At 37.6% G+C, this 20141-nt stretch overlaps 2 protein-coding genes across 2 annotated transcripts in view; both read right to left on the minus strand.

Annotated features, from left to right (window-relative positions):
* The window catches only part of LOC125233257 (solute carrier family 23 member 2), a 94076-nt gene extending 92286 nt beyond the window's left edge, over positions 1 to 1790 (minus strand). The window contains exon 1 of the mRNA XM_048139196.1: positions 1701 to 1790. The gene's annotated coding sequence lies outside the window, so the exon portion shown is untranslated. The remainder of the gene's footprint in view (positions 1 to 1700) is intronic.
* An 11276-nt stretch (positions 1791 to 13066) lies between these two features.
* LOC125233393 lies at positions 13067 to 18722 on the minus strand. The gene is made up of 6 exons (XM_048139390.1): positions 17980 to 18722; positions 17340 to 17443; positions 16766 to 17113; positions 15994 to 16229; positions 14869 to 15011; positions 13067 to 13652 (listed from the first exon to the last, which is right to left on the minus strand). Exons 1-6 carry the CDS (start codon positions 18107 to 18109, stop codon positions 13537 to 13539), a joined length of 1077 nt encoding a protein of 358 aa, XP_047995347.1. The 5' UTR covers positions 18110 to 18722; the 3' UTR covers positions 13067 to 13536.
* Between the last annotated feature and the right edge of the window lie 1419 nt (positions 18723 to 20141).

The raw sequence follows: 20141 nt of genomic DNA on the forward strand, positions 1-20141 counted from the left end.
AACGAATGCAGGTAAGAAAATATTGTAAAGAAATATTTGTTTAAGGGCAGTCTAACGACGCCAATTAATTGAATAATTAACCCTCAAATAGGTAAAAATGCATGCAATAATTAGTGTAATTACTTAAGTCATAAAGGCAGGACTCCTTAACTCAAAATAGTACATTACGATACAAGTACGTAAAAAAGGAAGTTCGAAACGAGCGGCGATAAATTAAAACACGACCGAAGGGGGTGTTTTAAATCGACACGAGTTCGTCGCATTCGTCGTTCGTCGTTTCAGTAAATATGAGGCTCATCTGTACTGAAAAACGTCGTACGATACACGTGCGAAAAGGAAATTCGTAACTCGTGTCGATTTAAAACACTCCCTTCGGTCGTGTTTTAATTTATCGCCACTCGTTTCGAACTTCCTTTTTTACGCACTTGTATCGTAATGTACTATATTAGTTAAGAAAAAACAAGAACCTGAACAAGAACTTGAACCTCGAAGGCACGAATTTGCCGTCCGAAAGTCTGTGGAAAACGACGAAATGCAATTTTTGAAAACGGACGGACTAGTAAAGCCTGACCGGAAATATATGACTACGCGCCATGTTGCGGAATTTCATTACAACTACTTTCTTCATACTAAACTGTCATCCCATACATCAGAATAACAGCGCCCTCTCCTGACAATAATCACTAATCATATATTTCTGGTCTGGCTTTAATTTTGAATATAGTGGTAATGACCACTCGTTTTCGATTCTGTTAGTAGAATTGAAATCGTTAGAAGTGGATTATTCTATGGTAGTGGGGGGATATTATTGAACGAAATTCACAAAATCGAATGGTCGTCATTCAAAAATCGGCCCTCTGCTACAAAAGTTAGCTAAGAAATCCTTTACCAAGTGTATTAAATAAACAAATATGAGTCCGGGGAGCAGATCGAAGAGAAGATGGTGCGATATTTATAGACTTGGACAGATTTTATCCGGATTGGCGGGAAAATACAATATGACTGAGAAACATATTACATCTAATTACAACTTGTTTATGATAATAACTGTCAAGATGATTACTATGATATCCACATGGTTTATTAGTGCTACAACTACCTGCTGATTTAATAATAGTTATTTGTTTTACAAGGGGGCAAAGTTGCACGTGCCAATATTGATACCCGAGCAAGCGAAAGATTCCAATATTGAACCGCGAGCGTAGCGAGTGGTTCAAAAAGTGGAATCTTGAGCGTTGCGAGGGTATCAAGGCACGAAGGTTAAACAAACTTTGCCACCGAGTGAAACACAACATTTTTCACCACACCAACACTATGAAAATATGAACTGTAAAACATCAAAATAAATAAAATACTTCAATTTATTTAACGTTTATGATTCAAAATCTTCATTTATACGTGAATTCCAACACCCAGCTTTAGACATCAAGTTAAAATTTGTATGAAATTACTTTGCACTCTTGTGGATAAAATGCAATTTTGCTATCTGTTTTCGAATAGCAAAGAAAGCCTTTATCAGTTGGTGTGGTGAAAATAAATATATACCTACCTAATATAGATTATATATTGATGAAAGATATTACTAATCTATTAATCAGCAGTTCTAACAACATTCTAACGTAACAACTTGGTGATTTTACTTTATTGAAAGTTTATTAGGTGTCTGTACCTACCAATAAATTAAAATAAAAAATACAAACCTTAAGGTTGTGCACATCCAAAATGTTTATACAAAAACGTATGTTTCACTGGCACAAATAGTCTTCCCAATCACTTTGAAATAGACAAATAATCAAAGCACAAATCAGCAGTTCTCGAAAAGTTTGTACAAAAATGAAGGAAAAAGTTAAATTTGTTTTTATTATTCCTTTTTTGTTACCAAGATTTATTTCATGAATTGAGATTTTAGTAAGTTTTATTTATTATTTATTTATTATTTTCTTAAGTATTACAATTATCCTGTATATATCTTACAAAAGTCGACTTATATCACTAAATGTTGGTAACAAAATAGGATCAATTAAAATTTGCTGACGTGGCTATGTACAAAGTATTCGGGAACTGCTCAAATAATCAATTTCAAAAATCACTTTTTCAGAGACCGGCCGCGCGAAGCGAGACCATGTGTTTATATGAATGAATAAGACAGTAGTTAGGTTAGGAAGGTACGTTGACTTAACTACTTACCTATAGGCCCGATTCGGACACTACTGATCATAAGATGTCGCGCCGACACGTTGGATACGATACATTTCTTCAACAAAAAACGCCACTTTTGAAATTTTTCGTATCACATTCACTGATATATAGTGAAGATTGTAGACATATTATACATAAATGTAATATTTAATAAATAAAATAATTTTTAACTTCTGATTAGCAGAAACGTCTGCAATCGATGCCAATAGGCTTAGAATAAATTTAAAAGTGGAAAATGTCTGCCTTGGGTGAGACTTGAACTCCCACGGGTCCCATTGACCTTAGTAGTGGAAAATTTCGCTGGCTTGGTTGAAGTCTTGGTGGCTCAGTTGGCAGAGCGCTGGAATATTTATCCGTGAGTTCAAGTCTCACCCAAGGCAGACATTTTCCACTTTTAAATTTAAACAAAATAATCCCTTTATTTAGACACATTTCAGTCCAATATGTTGGGTTAGTTTAGTACTTAAAAGGAATGTTATAATTTACGACTTCCAATTTACAATATTTTTATTCCTACAAAACCACATTTGACAAATTTAATTCAGAACAAAATCGTAAAAAAAATAATTTTATTTAAATGTTACTGTTTATTGCATAGTTTTAAATAATAAATCTCTCCATTATGCACTGGCCCCACCGCGAGCTAGTAAGCTATGAGCTATCGGCTATAAAGGTGGTTTTCCACCGGCAGGGCGTGAATGGGCAGAGCGGGGAGGGAATTGAAATTTGTATGGCAAATTTTCAATTCTCGCCCAGCGCATCTTCGGTGGAAACAGTAAAGATTGACTGGGATGTGCGGGACTTTAATTGAGATATTTATTCGTGTAAAAATGAACTGTATTGCTTCCGATTTAAAGTATAAATTAACTCTGATGGTAGTTTTCCACCGGCAGGGCGAGACGAAAAGTGGCTTATCGTGGAGAGGAGTGGATTGACGTGGATGTGCGGGACGTGAATTGAAATATTTGTTAGTGTAAAAATTAACCGTATTGCTGCCTATTTAGAGTATAAATTAACTCGAAGGTGGTATTCTACCGGCAGGGCGCGACGAGACATCGCGAGGCGCGGATTGAAGAGGATGTGCGAGACTTGAATTGAGATATTTGTTACTGTAAAAATGTACCGTATTGCTTTCGACATATTTCGACATGAAACACAGCAAAATTATCCCGCTGTTTAAATCAGGAACGAAATCAGACCCGACCAACTTTAGACCTATTTCAATATTACCAGCGCTAAGTAAGGTCTTTGAGAAGCTTATTCTTAATCAACTGTTGTCTCACTTTAACAGAAATAAATTGCTTGACAATAATCAATTTGGTTTTACCAGAGGTCGTTCAACTACTGATGCCGGTGTGGTACTTCTAAAACACATCTTTGACGCCTGGGAAAGAGCTCAAGATGCTGTTGGAATTTTCTGTGATCTATCAAAGGCCTTTGATTGCGTTGATCACGAGAATTTAAAGAGAAAATTGAACCACTATGGGGTTAAAGCTGCTGCCCTTGACCTTGTTTCATCGTACCTTTCCGACAGAACTCAGCGAGTTGTTATCAATGGGACTCAATCAGCAGGTTCACCGGTAGCACTTGGAGTGCCTCAAGGTTCAATTCTCGGTCCCTTCCTGTTCTTAGTATACATTAATGATCTACCGAAACTAGTGCAAGATAAACATGATATAGTGTTATTTGCTGACGACACTTCTCTTATATTCAAAGTTGACAGAAAGGAAAGCAGCTTCGATAACATCAACGATGCACTGTCTAGCATAACAGACTGGTTTACGGCGAATAACTTACTTCTAAACGCCAAGAAAACCAAGTGCATCAGATTTGCGCTTCCGAACGTTAAGCAGGTAAATAACAGTAAGATCCAAATGAAAGGTGAAACGCTGGAATTTGAAGATCGAACGGTTTTCCTTGGAGTCACTTTGGATTCAAAACTGCAATGGCATGCACATATAGCCACTTTAGCTGGCAAACTTAGTTCTGCAGCTTACGCAGTAAGGCGAATCAGACAACTAACAAACGTAGAGACGGCCAGGCTGGTATACTTTAGCTACTTCCACAGTGTTATGTCATATGGGATCCTGTTATGGGGAAAAGCTGCAGACATTCAGGCTATTTTTGTGCTGCAAAAACGAGCAGTCCGTTCAATCTACGGATTGGGCGGTCGAGCATCTTTAAGAGAAAAATTCAAAGAGGTGAACATTCTTACCGTTGCCTCTCAATACATATACGAAAATATTATGTATGTTCGGAAAAATATCCACGAATTCAAGCTTAACAGTGACATCCATAACTATAACACAAGGAACAAACATAAACTTGCTGTGACCGCCCACCGTCTCCGTAAGGTTGGTACGTCTTTCGTCGGGAACTGTACACGTTTTTATAACAAAGTACCAACCGATATAGTGGATTTGCCATTTGACAAATTTAAGGCACGCATTAAGCGTTTGTTGTTATGTAAGGCGTACTACACTGTGAAGGATTTTATAGATAATAGGGATGCCTTTAAGGTGGTTGCTTGTCAATAGATGAATGAAGTCGTATATATTTTTTCATTTTCTCTGCATTGTGTAATTAAGCATACTAGTGTTCAATTGACGTATGAGAACATATTCTCGTCTGATTATATTGTTTTTATTTAAGTTTAGTTGTGGACACTTGGAGACCTTATACATCTCCAAGATTATGTGTTTAATGTTTATCTTACTTTAATTTTATTGTATAAATCTATATTTCCTTCCTTTGTAACATACGAGCACAGAATATAGTGTCTTACAGCTATGTTTTATTATTTGAATATTTAATTTAGCCTGGCAGCTTGAACATGTCATGCACACTTAAAAGTCTTTGCTGCGGTGGCGTCGTTGATCGGGTCGCCACCTTCCCGAATAAAGGTTGAGGGAGGCGATGGCTGAGATACGCGTCATACTCGTGAACGGGTGCCGTCTGTGAAGACCGGTCTGTTTAAGCTTACTGGGGCTGTTATAACTTAGTAACTTTAATTCTAATTTTTATTAAATTAGGACACTTTGTTCGGTTGTCGTTTGTTTCCTTTCTTTTAGTGAATATTTTAAATATATGATTTTGACTCATGGAGACCATATACATCTCTAAGGAGAATTAGATTAAGTAGATATACATTTTATTTTTAGTTGTGACATTTAGAGTCATTTGCACCTCTAAAGTAATTTTAGACTTTTTTTTTTTTTTTGTATTTGTACTTTTTATATTAAAATTTAGTGTAGTTCTTGGTTGTAATTCGACATTTAGAGACCTTCTACATCTCTAATTAATTGTATAGAGTTAACTTTAGTTAGAACTTAGAATTAGTATATAATAGTATCAATTGTAATTTCAACTCAATTTTAAATATTTTTTTAAATACCTATGTACATGTGACGTGTAAAAGTGCCCCTGTGGCCTATTTGCTGAATAAATTATTTTGATATTTTGAGTATCGTATGAAACCTACAATCTACGGCAGGCACGCGCAGGCCCGCGATGGCTATTAATGGCAATTTTTAGTTGAAAAGGGTCAGGGCGATTTCAATTCCCTCTCCGCTCTGCCGGTGGAAAACCTTCTGGTTTGTCCGCTAACAAAAATGCGGTTGGGTCTACCCTGTATTCTGCTTCTAATACATGTTGCGTGATGATGATGGATGGATTATGTGACCTATAGCGCTCGTCATACAAATATCTCCATACGCCACGCCCTTGGCCATGAATATGATCTTATAAACGTTGTTTGAATCGGGCCATTCGGGCCTAGACAAATGGAAAAGATAAACTTGTCACTTGTCAATATTGATGTTTATCATACTCGTATTGTAATAGGTACTCGTCTCGACTTAACTAAGAGATAATAGATAATATAATAATACGGCGCGATTTCATCTAGTTACTAGGCCAGATAAGTGTAGATAAAAAACGTTTCCAGGAAGCTGGATCGTCTTAGTTACAGGTCTGGCCTAGAGGGTATTGACCCTGCCTTATAATATCTACCTTCGTTTGGTTCAGTGTGATCCAAATTTACTGCTTACCATGAATTGAATGCCTCCAACTTGAAACATGGTTTGATATGACTTTTCACGGAAACCACTGGGTATTCTCCGCGTATTCCGGACCTTCGGGAGGCGTGCGGGGAACTGAAGCCAACACGTAGAGTCCCTTTTGACGCTTTAATAAAGTGTAAGGGGTATACCGAACGGATGCTGCCCTTGCCCGTGTCGACGCACTAAGTGTAAACTAAAGTGTAAGGACTAAGGAGTTGATGGAATCTAAAATGAACTAGACTTGGATGAATGTGTAAAAACTGTGCGCTTAGTAAAAAGATGATAATTTTCAGAAAATAATGTATTAAAAATAACTTTCTTACCAATTCTTCACAATATATCCAAAGTAGGAATCTCTGCTAGCACATATTCCCTCGCGACAATGTCACACAAATATTCTGCTTAGCTTTAATACTTTAGGAAAGGTCAATACGGATAAGTATGTGATAAGGGGAAGTGTGAACTCGCAACAACACATGTGACTATGAGTAAAAAGGGGGAACGTGAAGGCCACACAGCCGTATTGACCTTACAAGGCCGTAGATTCAATGGCGAAGGGACAAATTATTTCCTTCATTTTTGTGTAATACTTTACAAATTATAGCTAAAACAATAATAATGCTCCTTTTCGTATCCAATTTTAGTATCCCACTACTGAGCAAAGGCAAGAAAAACAAGCAACAAATACAAGTTTTGCGACCTACCCCATATAACCATAATCGGTCGCCGTTCCTACGCAAATCCTCCTATTTTGTGTACACACAGGTCCTCGGGTCTCAATGCTTAGTCGCAGTACGGTCGACGTTTAGTCGCGGCGACCCAAATGGGGACGATTGGTAACAGGCACAAATGGTCACAGAAGTGACAGAAGTGTGCACTACGTGTGCACACATTGTTACCGTTTGGTGACTACTTTCCCAAAATCATTCGTTCATTTCATTCTTTTCAAATGGCGACTGTCAGAGACGTCAAAGTAAAAAAGAAATAAAATCATTTGACATTAAAATGTAATGGCGTAAGAATTTATTAAAGATAAATATTGTTTGCATTTGTAATATAATGTGGGCTAATTACCATGGCCAATTAAATTGCTCGAGTGATTTCATAAAATAAGTCTAAATTTAGCAACACGCCATCAATTTACCTCAGTTTAACCAGTAATAATATTATTGACTACTCGGTGTTTGCGTGTTATGTATATTGATTGGTGAAGTTTTAGTGCTCCGGTGCATATACTATACTGAAATAATAAAAATATTGCCTAGAAAACCAATAAAGTTGTTAAAATATGGATTAAGACGGTAATATTCCATGTAAAAAACAGTCGCCAAACGGTCACCAAACGGTCGACAAACGGTCGCAAAATGGTCGCAGCGTACACGCGTGACCGAAAGCAGTGAATATTTATTATATTTTCAAAATGGCTTCTTTTATTAATTTTTTCCAGGTATCCTCAAACTTTATAAACAATTAAATATGCCGTCGTACTCAGTTGCCCTCACTATAGAAGATTAAAAAAAAATTGTAACGTGCGTACCGAGCTGCTGGGTTGTAAAGGATCGGGGATCATATGGTCTTCTATAGCCTCCTGAGTCCCGGGCCAATTTTTCCGATTTTGAATTTGGAACTTTCTTTTATTTGTTTAAGAGTTCAAAACTCGAATTTAATTTGTACTTGTACAAGTACGCGGGGACTCAGGAGGATAGAGCAACTAGTATTTTGCGGCATTTCACAATTGACACTTGTTGAAGTAGTCGTCATTAATATTACTATCAACATTAATTTCAGCGATCTGTACTTCTTTTGTCAAGATTTTTGTATAGATAAGTGTCTACAAATTTGTAATGTTAAAGAGACATAAATAAAACGTAGTAGAGTAAGTAAATAATGTGTTTTTTTTGTAACCCAAACAAAATACTTGTAGATACGAGTGCGGAAAAGAGGAAAATCGATACGAGTAGCGATAAATTAATACACGAACGAAGGGAGTGTTTTAAATCGACACGAGTTGTGAATGTCCTTTTCGCACGTGTATCGTACGACGATTTTCAGTACCTAAATCTAAGCTAAGAGTTTCGACCAGACAAGAAATGAATCATTGCTTGATTTGCTCGCACTACTGCGTTAAAAAAAGCAGCATCTGTACTGAAAAAAACTATCATTGCGCAACAGACATTCTATTAATATCACAGTAAATACTCTATTTCATTTGATTCCTACTTTTATTGTGTAAAGCAACACTACACTTCATTTTTATCAATAAGAATTAAAAATTATATATTTAATACATTAAGTAACTATAAAGTGCTTATCTATTTGTATTATCATTCTGCACTTTTCTTAACTTTCCCACATTTCTATAAAATGTCGAAGAGTGCTTAAATGGTTGTCGTCGTTTATTATTATTTAATTCGCTCATATTTAAATGATTCAAAGCAACCAGTCCACAACTTCACAAGACAGTTTGAGAAACCTTCGTATTTCAGATTGTCATTTGCGGATACAGTGGTTTAGGAGCAGTTCGGTAATCAGACCTACACATGTGTGTACAAATTCTGTCAATGTCACTGTCAGAAACCGTTCTGACAGTGACAATGACAGCCACAAATTCGTCCACATGTTGTTACCGTTATGTGTGCAAACGTCGACTAATAAAGTGTCGTTAAAAGTCATTCTGACAGTGACATTGACAGCCACAAATTCGTACACATTTTGTTACCGTAACGAGTGCACACGACGACTACATTTTGTTATTGTATCAATACGGTCGCATTGTTTGCACGACGTTACCACGCGCTATGTCACATTTGACAGTTAGTTACTGATTTGAAGATTTTGCGACTGAAATGGTTGTATGGGACATGTTTGTTCAAAACATCGAAATTGTTTTTGCAAAACTGTATTTTATTATTACTATCAGGCAGGCACTAAGTAACCACTGATAGTTGCCTGTAACCAACTAATCTTTCTTAAAATGTATTTTTGCAAAAGAGATCTATATCAGTCATTCATTTATATTCAATACATAATAAGTCTGCCAGTGCCATTACAGCTCTTCATGATACACTTGAGAGCAATGAAAACTTCGTACCAAAGTGGCCCGCTTTTGGTGGGTGGATATACCTACTCCCAAGATAGTAATAGCATTTTTTTTATCACAATCAGACTTTTTGAGGAAGACTCAAAGCATTAAAATTACAATCAATTTAGTCTAAAAATATGACAGCCATTCGAATATTTAACTGACCTGTAGTTACAAAAATCACAGAAAAAATACATATCACAAGTTATTTTTTGTACAGATTTGCTGTTATAACAATATGCAATCAACTAAAATAACATAATAACACTCTGTCTAAGAAACATCTTATTCTACAAAAAAAGAGGTTTAAAACTACTAATATACATTTGAAATTTGAATAAAAAGACAATTTCTTCTTAATCTTATGAACAAAAAAAAAACAAAAACCTGTGTAAAAAAGAATCATTTGACAAAATCAAAATCAGCTCAGTAGTTATCGAGAAATACAATATACACAGAACTTTATACATGAATGATAGAATTTTCTTATATTTTAAAATATAAGAAATAAATGATATATATCATTTATCTTCCTAGCGTTGTCCCGACATTTCGCCACGGCTCGCGGCCTAGGCTCCGCTCGGCAACCTATTGTACTTCTATTTATCTCGTCAAATAAGTAGGAGTACTTATACAATTATAACGCAATATAAAAAAGCTATGTTTTGCAGCACCACGTCACGGTTTCCGTATAGATATACACATACACATATTATACTAACAGACATTTTTTTTGCACATATGCAAAGATTTCAAGATAAGGTAGTTCATATAATTTCGACTGCTCGTTCTCGTGAATAAAACAACAAAAATATCAGTGAGAAACTAATAAACCTTGTAGGTCTTATATTATTAAATTAAAACGGGACTTAATCGCGTAAAACTTACGTTTTATATTTAACCCGATGTTTCGGACATGACATTACGTCCGTGGTCACGGGTAGACTGGCTGGGAGTTGTATCAACATCTTCTAGCTGTACGAGTTTTTCGAACTACCCGCACTTGTAGGTCTTATTTTAAACATTATCATCAAGCTCACATTAGTGCACTGTAGGTATAAAAAACTATCAATCACACTTTTAATATTGAATCATTTATCTACAAGAACATAAGATTTTAGGTTTACACATATAATACTTAACTATTTAATGCCAAGTTTACACACACACTTTAACACTTTCGAAACCGGGCTCTACGCGGCGCTACGACATTTTCGCTACATACGGGGAAACCCATGTAATCGGCTACGCTTCTACGAGCGGTGTACCCGACAGTCGGGTTCTTGGTAGCGAAAGTGTTAAACAACATAAATAAGCAAAAACAAAGCTTTTTTATACAACCTCTCTTGACTAATTGTGAAAAGAGAGTAAAGGTAAGCCGAACAACCAAAAACTTCCTGCCCCCCACAGCTAAACTGTGGAGTGAACTGTCGCGTGCGATATTTCCGGACCGATGCGACCTTCAAACCTTCAAGAAAAGAGCGTACACCTATCTTAGAGGGTAGGAACGCCCCTCCAACACTTCGGAGGTCCTTTTCGGGTGTCCATGAGCGGCAGCGATCGCTTATTATTACGCGATCTGCTCGTTTAACATTTTATATAAAAAAATAACCTATAAGAACAATGGTTTTTGATACCGAAGTTGAGGTATAACTGACCTAACAATAACTAACACTAAAACAAAATTTAAATTATGAAAAAAAAACCCGACATAATGGACCGATTTTCATCAAACATGGCTCTAACAACACTTCCGACTAATTCAGCTTTCTCTCTAAAACTAAATCTCGGTTAATCCGTTCGAAAGCTACTATGCCACAAACAGACACTTCAAACTTAAAGGGGTTATAAAACCGCAAATTTTGGAGCTCAATTATCGTTTTGGGTCCCGAATCTGTCGCGGAGCCATTTATTTCCCGATCTTCGCGCATTTTTTTGTTCGAAATTGCATTACACCAGGGGCGGCTCACTCCGCGATTCTACCGCTGCGCTACAAGTATATGCCGGCGGCCGCGAGTTCGCGGCCCATTCAGTGGTGACGACCTTCACTCGGCGCAATAAAATTTAATATCGGCTGCTCGCGAGCGGTCCGTTTGTTAATGGTAGGTAAGAATTTTGTGAACATCAAAGGTGAGAGCCTTCTGTACTTGTACTATTATATATTTTGTGATTACACGGTAATCAGTGTACAATCAGATGCCTAGATTGGTAACAAATTTCTGTCTGTATCTTTAGGTATAAAACAACATAAACAAACATTTTTTTTACTTTTCGGGTAGTTAACCACCATACTGTAGTTAAATGGCTACAACTGAAATGGCATATCAATCAATGTCAATAGACTGTGACGCATCAGCTCACTCAAATCAAATGCTATATTTATTTTTTGCACATTACATATTTCAGAACTAAAATACAGGGTACCGCATTTAAAGCCTGACCAGCAATACATGTAAAGTAAAATCCATAAACCTACGGACCAAATTGACAAGTAAGTGTGAACGAATGTTGCCACAGTTTGGCCAGTGTCGTTCTTATCGGTATTTAAATTATGATTACATCGTAGATTTAAGGTGTACGCAGACGGGACAATGAAATTGGCAATTTGATCGGCTAATCAATATACCAACTTTTTCTGTGATTTCGACAGATCAAAAGGTCTGTAGACCGCTAATTAGAGATATTTTTTTTATTTCGAAGCAGCAATAATATTATTCGAAAATTATATAGATATTTATGACATACTTGCCATAGCGTGACAGATAATTGATTATCGTCGGACATGGTATTTTATTTTTTACCTACAGGCTCGGAAACCTTTTTATGTTTTAAAACTAGTGGGTAAAAATGCGTGGCATCCATCCACTACCTCGAAGATACATAGAACAAACCAAAATGTGTACCTCTTATTTGAAACTAATATACTTATTCTTGATTTAAACTTGTCTGTTGTATGTACTTTACAACTTATATGTCGATAACATACCCTTCCCTATTTTAATTTTGCTGTTCCTGGTATCATTTTACCTGTCAGTCATTTGTCAATTTAGTCCGTAGGATTATGAATTTTACTTTATATGACTACGCGCCATCTTGCGGAATTTCATTACAACTATTTTCTTCATACTATACTGAACTGTCACCGCATACATCAGAACAACAGCGCCCTCCTGACAATACTCATATATTTCCGGTCCGGCTTTAAGAGTTAAAACATTTTTTGGCTAACCAACCAAATACAAAAACCAAGCGGATCTGCCACTGTGTGACTTGTTTTTAACATTTTTATTTGGCCGTGTAATGTTTTAATTTACCCTCAACTCGCATTAGGAGATAGGAGCCTAGTTGACGGTAGATTTTGTTTATTTATTTAATTTATTTTGTGAACTAAAAAAAAAGAACCCTATGCTGTTCTTCAAAAAAGGAGTGTACAAGCATAGAGTATATTGAATAGAATAGTATAGAGTTATCAATCAAGATTTTCGAATGCAGCGCCATCTATTATTAAGTTACAACTTTTCATGTGACTTTCCATGCCTAAAGGTTCCTTATAGCACATAAAGGATGTGGACCCTTTACACATAGGACGCCACATATTTATGGCGGGATCTATAATTATGTTTGATGTAATGGTTCGTCAACCAGTCACATAAATAACTATTTCACGGACTTCCCCAATAAAAATGATAATAATAAAATTTACAATTTAAATTACATGTAATTAACCATAGAATATCGTTCGCTAGTTTGCAGGTGGTACAGCGACATCTAGCGAAAAATTTGGACATCAAAAATACTTATACATTTTACGACAACAAGTCATTACCCAGTTTGCAGAGGTAGCAAATTACCCACACAATTAATTATTGACATCTAGCGAACAACTTGCACTACGGCATATAATTTTTTTTCACGCCCTCTATCGTTGAGTTTCCTAAACATACCCTAAGTACATCGGATTTACTATTTCCTTCGACTGAAAAAAAGTTTCTAATGGGTCGGCAACCCGCACGTGACACCCCCTGAGTTGCAGGCGCCTATAGGTTATGTTGACCGCTTTCCATCAGGCGAACCGTATACCTGTATGCCATCGACGTGGTTTAAAAATAAAATAGCTAAAGATACAGACTACAAGGCGGTCAGTTTTCCTTTCATCTGAGTGTACACTGGCAGCATGACTAGTGTGTGCGTGGATCACATGGAAGAAGAGCTGTCTTGGTCGGGGGGTGCGGAGAGCACCTGGCACACTACACAGGGTGCTCCGGGGTACAGCTCGTGCCGACTTGCAGATAGCAGCACTTTGGCGATGCCTGGAAAGTACAATATTTCTTATAGAATTTCTATGTTATAGGTTTTTTTTAATAGGACAGACATTCTTAGACAGATTGACTGACTACACAGACAACGATATACATATACACCGATTTTTTATTGAATTTCGTAAACTTCGGCATATAGTTTGGTCCATTATAGGAAACAGAATAGCATAGTTATTTTTTTTTAATTCGTAACTTTTTTTCTGATAAACAACTGCGATATATGTTACATCAATAGCTGTTAAGAAACGGGATTTGAGTGTCCGATATGCGATTGGCATGTCATAGTTTTGACATTACTTAGGGTAAGTAAATTGTAAAGCCCGTTTCTCAATCAGCAATTGAAGCAACATTCATGCAACATTAGATCTGTCGCAGGTGTATGGTTTTTAGGGTTTTCTTTAGAAAGAACGAAATTAAGAAAACAAACTATGCCATTCTGTTTCTATAATGGTACTAACTCTATGCCGAAGTTAACGGAATTCAATAAAAACACGGTGTATAATATGTATACAAATACATTAATGACTCATGAACAAATATGTGTGCTCATCACACAAATACATTTACCGGAATTCGAACCCAGGACCGCGGCTTAACTGGCTCACAACGCACCAGGCCAGATTGGTTGTCAAAGAGTTAATTAACAGAACTAACAGACTACTATCACTGATCTGCTCACATACATAATCTCACACCTGTACTTTCAGAAGGGGTAGGCAGATCACACGAAACCACTCACATTTCAGTAAGCAGTAAAAAGTTGCAAGAAAACTATGCCTACACCACAATTGACCTAACATTCCATAGTCTTCTATGACACACAAGGGAAGAAAAATGGGAGTGAAATTCAATATTATAGCCAAAGGATCGAGTATTATAGAGAGTTACTGTCAAAGTAAATTGTGTAATCACAGTGCATAGACTGCCATCTTTTGACACACGCTTAAAACTTTTGAACCTCAGTTTTGACAATTTGGCCCATATTGTTAGCTTGATATGTTTTAGAGGTAAAATGTCAAATATAAATATTAACGCCATCTAGCTGAGCGTACCCCAAAGTTGTAACGCCATCTAGGCCACCGTACCTGTTTCTGTATGGTACTGAGGTACGTTTTTTTCTTAGACTTTATCTGTCTATACGGAGTTATACATGTCTTTGTTATAGCTTAAAATAAATCAATAAGTATAGTACAAAATATTAATTAACCTTCAGCTCCGTCATCATCTTCCTCGACAGGTGTGCTCGTGTTTTCATTTCGATCTGCATTAGGGGTTGCCAGCCTCGTGGCTTCAAGCGCCTCGCACTGCCGCGCGATCTCGGCCGCCAACTCCGCCTCCGCTTGTTGCTTCCTGAAATTATTATTTCATGCCATGTTTTAATATACTTAACCCTTTAACCGCCAGAGTCTGATATATAAGACATCACATATCCAGCTCATTCCGCCATAGTCTGATAAATAAGACAAAGATCTGATTTGGTTTTTACAGCCCATTTATAACTCCCATAACTACCTATAAGCCAACCTTACTCTGCGTGGTACAATACCTGTCGGTGACGACACGAGCACGCTCGATCAAAAATTTCTGGCGGTTAAAAGGTTAAGGCCAGTTGCATGGACCACATTTGACAGACACATCATCGTCACGCAGCAAACGTCTATGGAACTTCATAATAAAATTGAACGAACACTTTAATGGAGACTGACGGTTTGGTGCAACCCCGGCCCTTAATATTATAAATGGGAAAGTGTGTGTTATTATGTTTGTCCGTCTTTCTTAGGACATACACGATGTATCATGAGGAAACCGAAAGATTTTAATTACCCATTTCTGAGGCCAAAATAAAGAAATATTATTTCACGTCAAGCAAATTTCGCCAAAAATTTTTTTTGTATTTTTTTTAAGTTTTTTTTATGTATTTACATGAAAAGTAAATGTTATTCGTAAAACTGGCACTTAAAATAAAAATATACATTTTTTCTAAAAATGTGTAATCTTTTTTGCAATGAGTCACTAGTTGATGAAGAGTAACATAATAGGTCATTTTTTGTCTCTTAGGGCCCGCGCACACGGGCAACTGTTGCCGGCGACTTTTTTGTCGCGACCATGGCTTAGTATGAAAGTGCGCACACGAGGCGACGCAACTTTTCATACAAATACGAAAGTCGCCGAGCAACTGTTGCCTCCGTGTGCGCGGGGCCTTACTAATCCCCCACTTCCATAAAATGGGGTTGTACGGAGCACTCGCAATTTTAGAATTTAACGTGAGCGAAGTCGCGGGCAAAATCTATTAGTAGAGAGTTAGAGACATAATTCTGGACATAAAATATACCTGAGCTCCTCTTTCCGAGCATCTATCTCCTTCATGACCCTCTCAGCGCGCCCCCACACATCCTCGCGCACCAGCGCCCTCACGTGGCTGCGGTCCACGGCCTTCCGGTAGTACTCCTCGGCCCACAGCGTCGGCGTGTACTGCCCGTTGGGAGACTTGGTGCTCGCTTCCACTGGAGACTTTACACTGTCGCTAGAATTCACTGGTGACTTGTCTTTTGAGCTTCTTTGGTCCTCCTGAAAATGGGATAGAATAAAATGAATTATATTAAAATATAGAAGGCAAAGAAGGTAATAAGCGATCATTATCATTATCACACTATTAGAAGGCGCGAAGGTCGCCCAAACAGACGTTGGCCTGACGTTGTAGCCCAGGCCGCAGAGAAACAGTGGATGATGCTAGCTCTAGTTTAGGAACACTTGGAGAGAGATGGAGGAGGCCTTCACCCGATGAAGGGTTCATCAAAAGGAAAGAAGATACAGACAAGAATATACATGTAAAACAATTGATTGATCTCGAAAACCACTCTAACAATTTCACTGAAATTTGTTATGTGGGGGTTTTCGGGGGTGAAAAATCGATGTAGCTTAGCCTTACGCGTAGTTCAGTCTTAATAGGTCAGTAATGTTCGCAGGCAGATCGCAGGTGTCATGGTTTCGAATCCCAGCCAGAATTTTTTTTTTTGTATTTATAAGACTTTTTTTATCTAAAGATGTGATATAATAAAATAGAACCGAGCGAAGCTAAGACATTAACATGAATATCTACACACCTTGAATGAGTTCACCGAAGACTTCCTCTTAAACATACAAGTGATATCCTGCGACTGCAACCAATTGGTAACCTTATTCACCGAATCCTTCCTTCTCTCTCTAATCTCCTCCTCCTCTTTACTCGGCTTGATGAAGTCCTCCGGCTTGACCAGTTTCAGAGGCTCCTGGGTCAGTGCTAGTGCCATTATGGAGGCGATGGCGACGTTGCGAGCTCGCCGTGGCTTGTTCGGAGGCTTGTTTTCTTTGGTATTTTTGGTTTTTGGGATGTGGGTGGCTGGCATGTTGAGTTTTCTGATCTCGATGGGACCGGAGAAATCCTCTTCGATGGGTGGGCCTTCATCTTGCATCTGTAAAGTACGGAATATCATGTTCTACTGATTTATCACCTGTAATACTATTATTGTAAGAATTTATAATATTTTTTTTTATGAAATAGACAGCAAACGAGCAGGCGAGCCGCCTGATGACCTCATAAACTATGACCTCAGAAAACAGAAAAATATCTGGTTCATAACAATTGATTACCAGCCCTCTTGAAATGTAGTGTTATAAAAAAAAACAACAAGTTCTCACCAGTTCCAGCATAGTCTTTATTTGGTACAGGTCCGGGCCGGAGCTGAAATCTCCGCCTCCGGGGTCCATAGAGGTCCAGCGCTGGTAGTACTCCTCTTCTGTCTCTGAAAACATCATGTTTTCATTATTAACCTCAATGTTTAACAGTCTTTAGTTAAGATACAAGATTTCCTACAGTTAAGCTAAGTTTAGATGTGCAAGTTTTGCTGTGCTCAAAAGATTATATGTGAAAGCAACAATATTCACACATAAAATTAAGAAAGTCTTAAAGGCAAATGTTAAAGCCCTAGGGACTTAAGCGGAATAATGCTTAAGGTTATTCTATAAATAACAAAAATGGAAAGCATTGAACATAATTATTTTAATATTTAGCAGTTCCATACAAGCTGCAGGTAGCAGTTAGTCTTTATCGCATGTAATATATTTAGTAGCCCAAGCACGGATCCAGCTTCGTGCCCAGGGGGGGGGGCTCACGTGGTAAAGGCCCAGGCCCCAGAGGGGGGGTCACGTGGTCTATTTGTATGGCCAACCTAGGCTCCAGGGGGGGGGTCATGACCCCCCTGGATCCGCGCATGAGTAGCACTAGTGTCACTCTTTTTAGGCAGTGTTCTAGAAATGTATAGATTTGGTGTGTTCTTACCTTCTGTAATATTATGGGCTGGTGGATTCGCACCAGCGACGGCGGAATCGATCCCGCCGGGCACCCAGCGCCCCTGGGCAAACGACAAGTCACGCAGAACTTCAGACTCATCGGTCCATTTAGACCCCATTGTGGAGAGTCGGCAGCGATTTTATCTATAAATTTAATTTGACGCCAGACAGATTTGGCGACTTTAAACAAAGCCGCGAATACCTTAATTAAGAATTTTGATGACAATTCACCAGAAAGCGTTTTAAAAAGAAAGGTAGGCAATATAAAATTACAGATAAATGGCAGTCCCAAACATCATCGGCGCTTTACCCATATTTCAATCAAATTATCATTGAACCCATTTTAGAACAAATGATGTAACACTACTGAAGTAATCCCATTTGGGGCGGCCAATTAAAATTAACATTAATAAAGAAATCGAACAATTTGAATATAAACAAATTATTTTATGCTACTGCTGATGGTGTTGTTTTTTTTTTCATAAGGAACGGAAAAGGAACGTCAGTATTGTCAGTAACGTCAATGTCAAGAATAACCATAGACAACACAACTCTGTTAAGTTAAACCGTTTATACATAAGCGGGTTGGTATAATATAACTCGAAATAGAATGAGAGACAACTACAAATGTTAGTGACTAGAGAGGTCTACCATTTACGGCCGGTACTTCTGGATTTTGCTATTTGCTATTACTTAATTGTTGTCTTCTAACGAAAGTAGGGTGCATAATCTAATTCCTTGAATAATTATCGCACGTCAGTTTCCAGTTCATATTTGATCTGTTCATTTTTTATGGGCCCTACACATCCATTTTAAATCAGCATGGATACAGGCATGGGGCCTTTCAGGATATTTCCCGGTGTTTATACTTTCCCTTTATCACAGAGCCTTTCTCCTTTTTACCCCACCCATATGCCACAACACAACACTGCGCACATAGTAGGTACTCTCCCTTTCTCGTACCACAAACCCGCAATGCAATCATGCCATCGTGCATGTTGCTCCCACGGCACAGCTCCTGGCTCCCATGACTGTCACCGATCCCAGTATAAAAGAAACCGGGCTCTGCTAAATCTTTCAGCCTCGTTTGCAAATAAAGAGGCCAATGTTGGTACATATTGCTGTGTACTTAACACAGCAAAAGGGAATGTACAAGTTTCTAATGGGGTGGCAACGCGCATGTGACACTGTTTGAGTTGCAGGCGTCCATAGGTTACGGTGACCGCTTTACATCAGGCGGGCCGTATACTTGTTTGCCACCGACGTAGTATAAAAACATATGTAGGATTTGAGCCTGGAGGCTTCGGTTTCGTAATGTGTGTACTGACTGTGTCGTTCTGGTATCTGGAATGGAAACCTGGTTTAAATATATAATTTTATTTTATTTTAACATAATGAATAGGTAATTATAACATAATCATCGAACCTGGATCATTGTGTTAGGTATAGGTATTTACCTTGATAAATAGGTAGGTACATCTTTGTAGGTGATATTTTTTTTTACAGTAAAGATATATTATCATCTGTGTTCACCTGAACCTGTAAATCGTAATAATAATGCAATAACTGACAGTTTTTCATGATCTAGATTATCCTTTCACCACACTATTCGATTAAGCGTCGATAAGTTCATTTCTGAGGTTAGTTATGTCGATGGCTTTAATTGAAATAATAAATGTATTTGTGCCAAAAATCCATCCTTATCAGGGCAAAGTAAGTTTTTGGGTAATAAAGTGGGGTAAGGAAGTGAAAATCAAAGGTATGATATCGCATTTCCTATCGATACTTTAACCTTTTGTGTTGGGCTTTAAATGTAACTAATTACGAGTAGGTATCTTCCATCTACCTTTAAATTTGATAATTTTTAACAAAAATCATGCAACTGGGAAAGAAACTTTTGCTTTGCGGTAAGTATGCGATGCGGAGCTGCAGATTATGTTTTACCCAATGCTTGTCTAATGGTTAAAGATACGACAAGAAATGCATCATAACTGTCATTTGCCACTTCCTTTACCCTATCCATTGCCCAAAAATGTACATTGCATCGATACGGATGAATGCTTGGTCCAAATATATATAATATTTCCATTAAAACCGCGACATAACTATAGAAAACAAAATCTCGACACGAAACCGAACAATGCGATGACA

The sequence above is a fragment of the Leguminivora glycinivorella genome, chromosome 14, assembly GCF_023078275.1.
Source record: "Leguminivora glycinivorella isolate SPB_JAAS2020 chromosome 14, LegGlyc_1.1, whole genome shotgun sequence".
Lineage (NCBI taxonomy): Eukaryota > Metazoa > Arthropoda > Insecta > Lepidoptera > Tortricidae > Leguminivora > Leguminivora glycinivorella.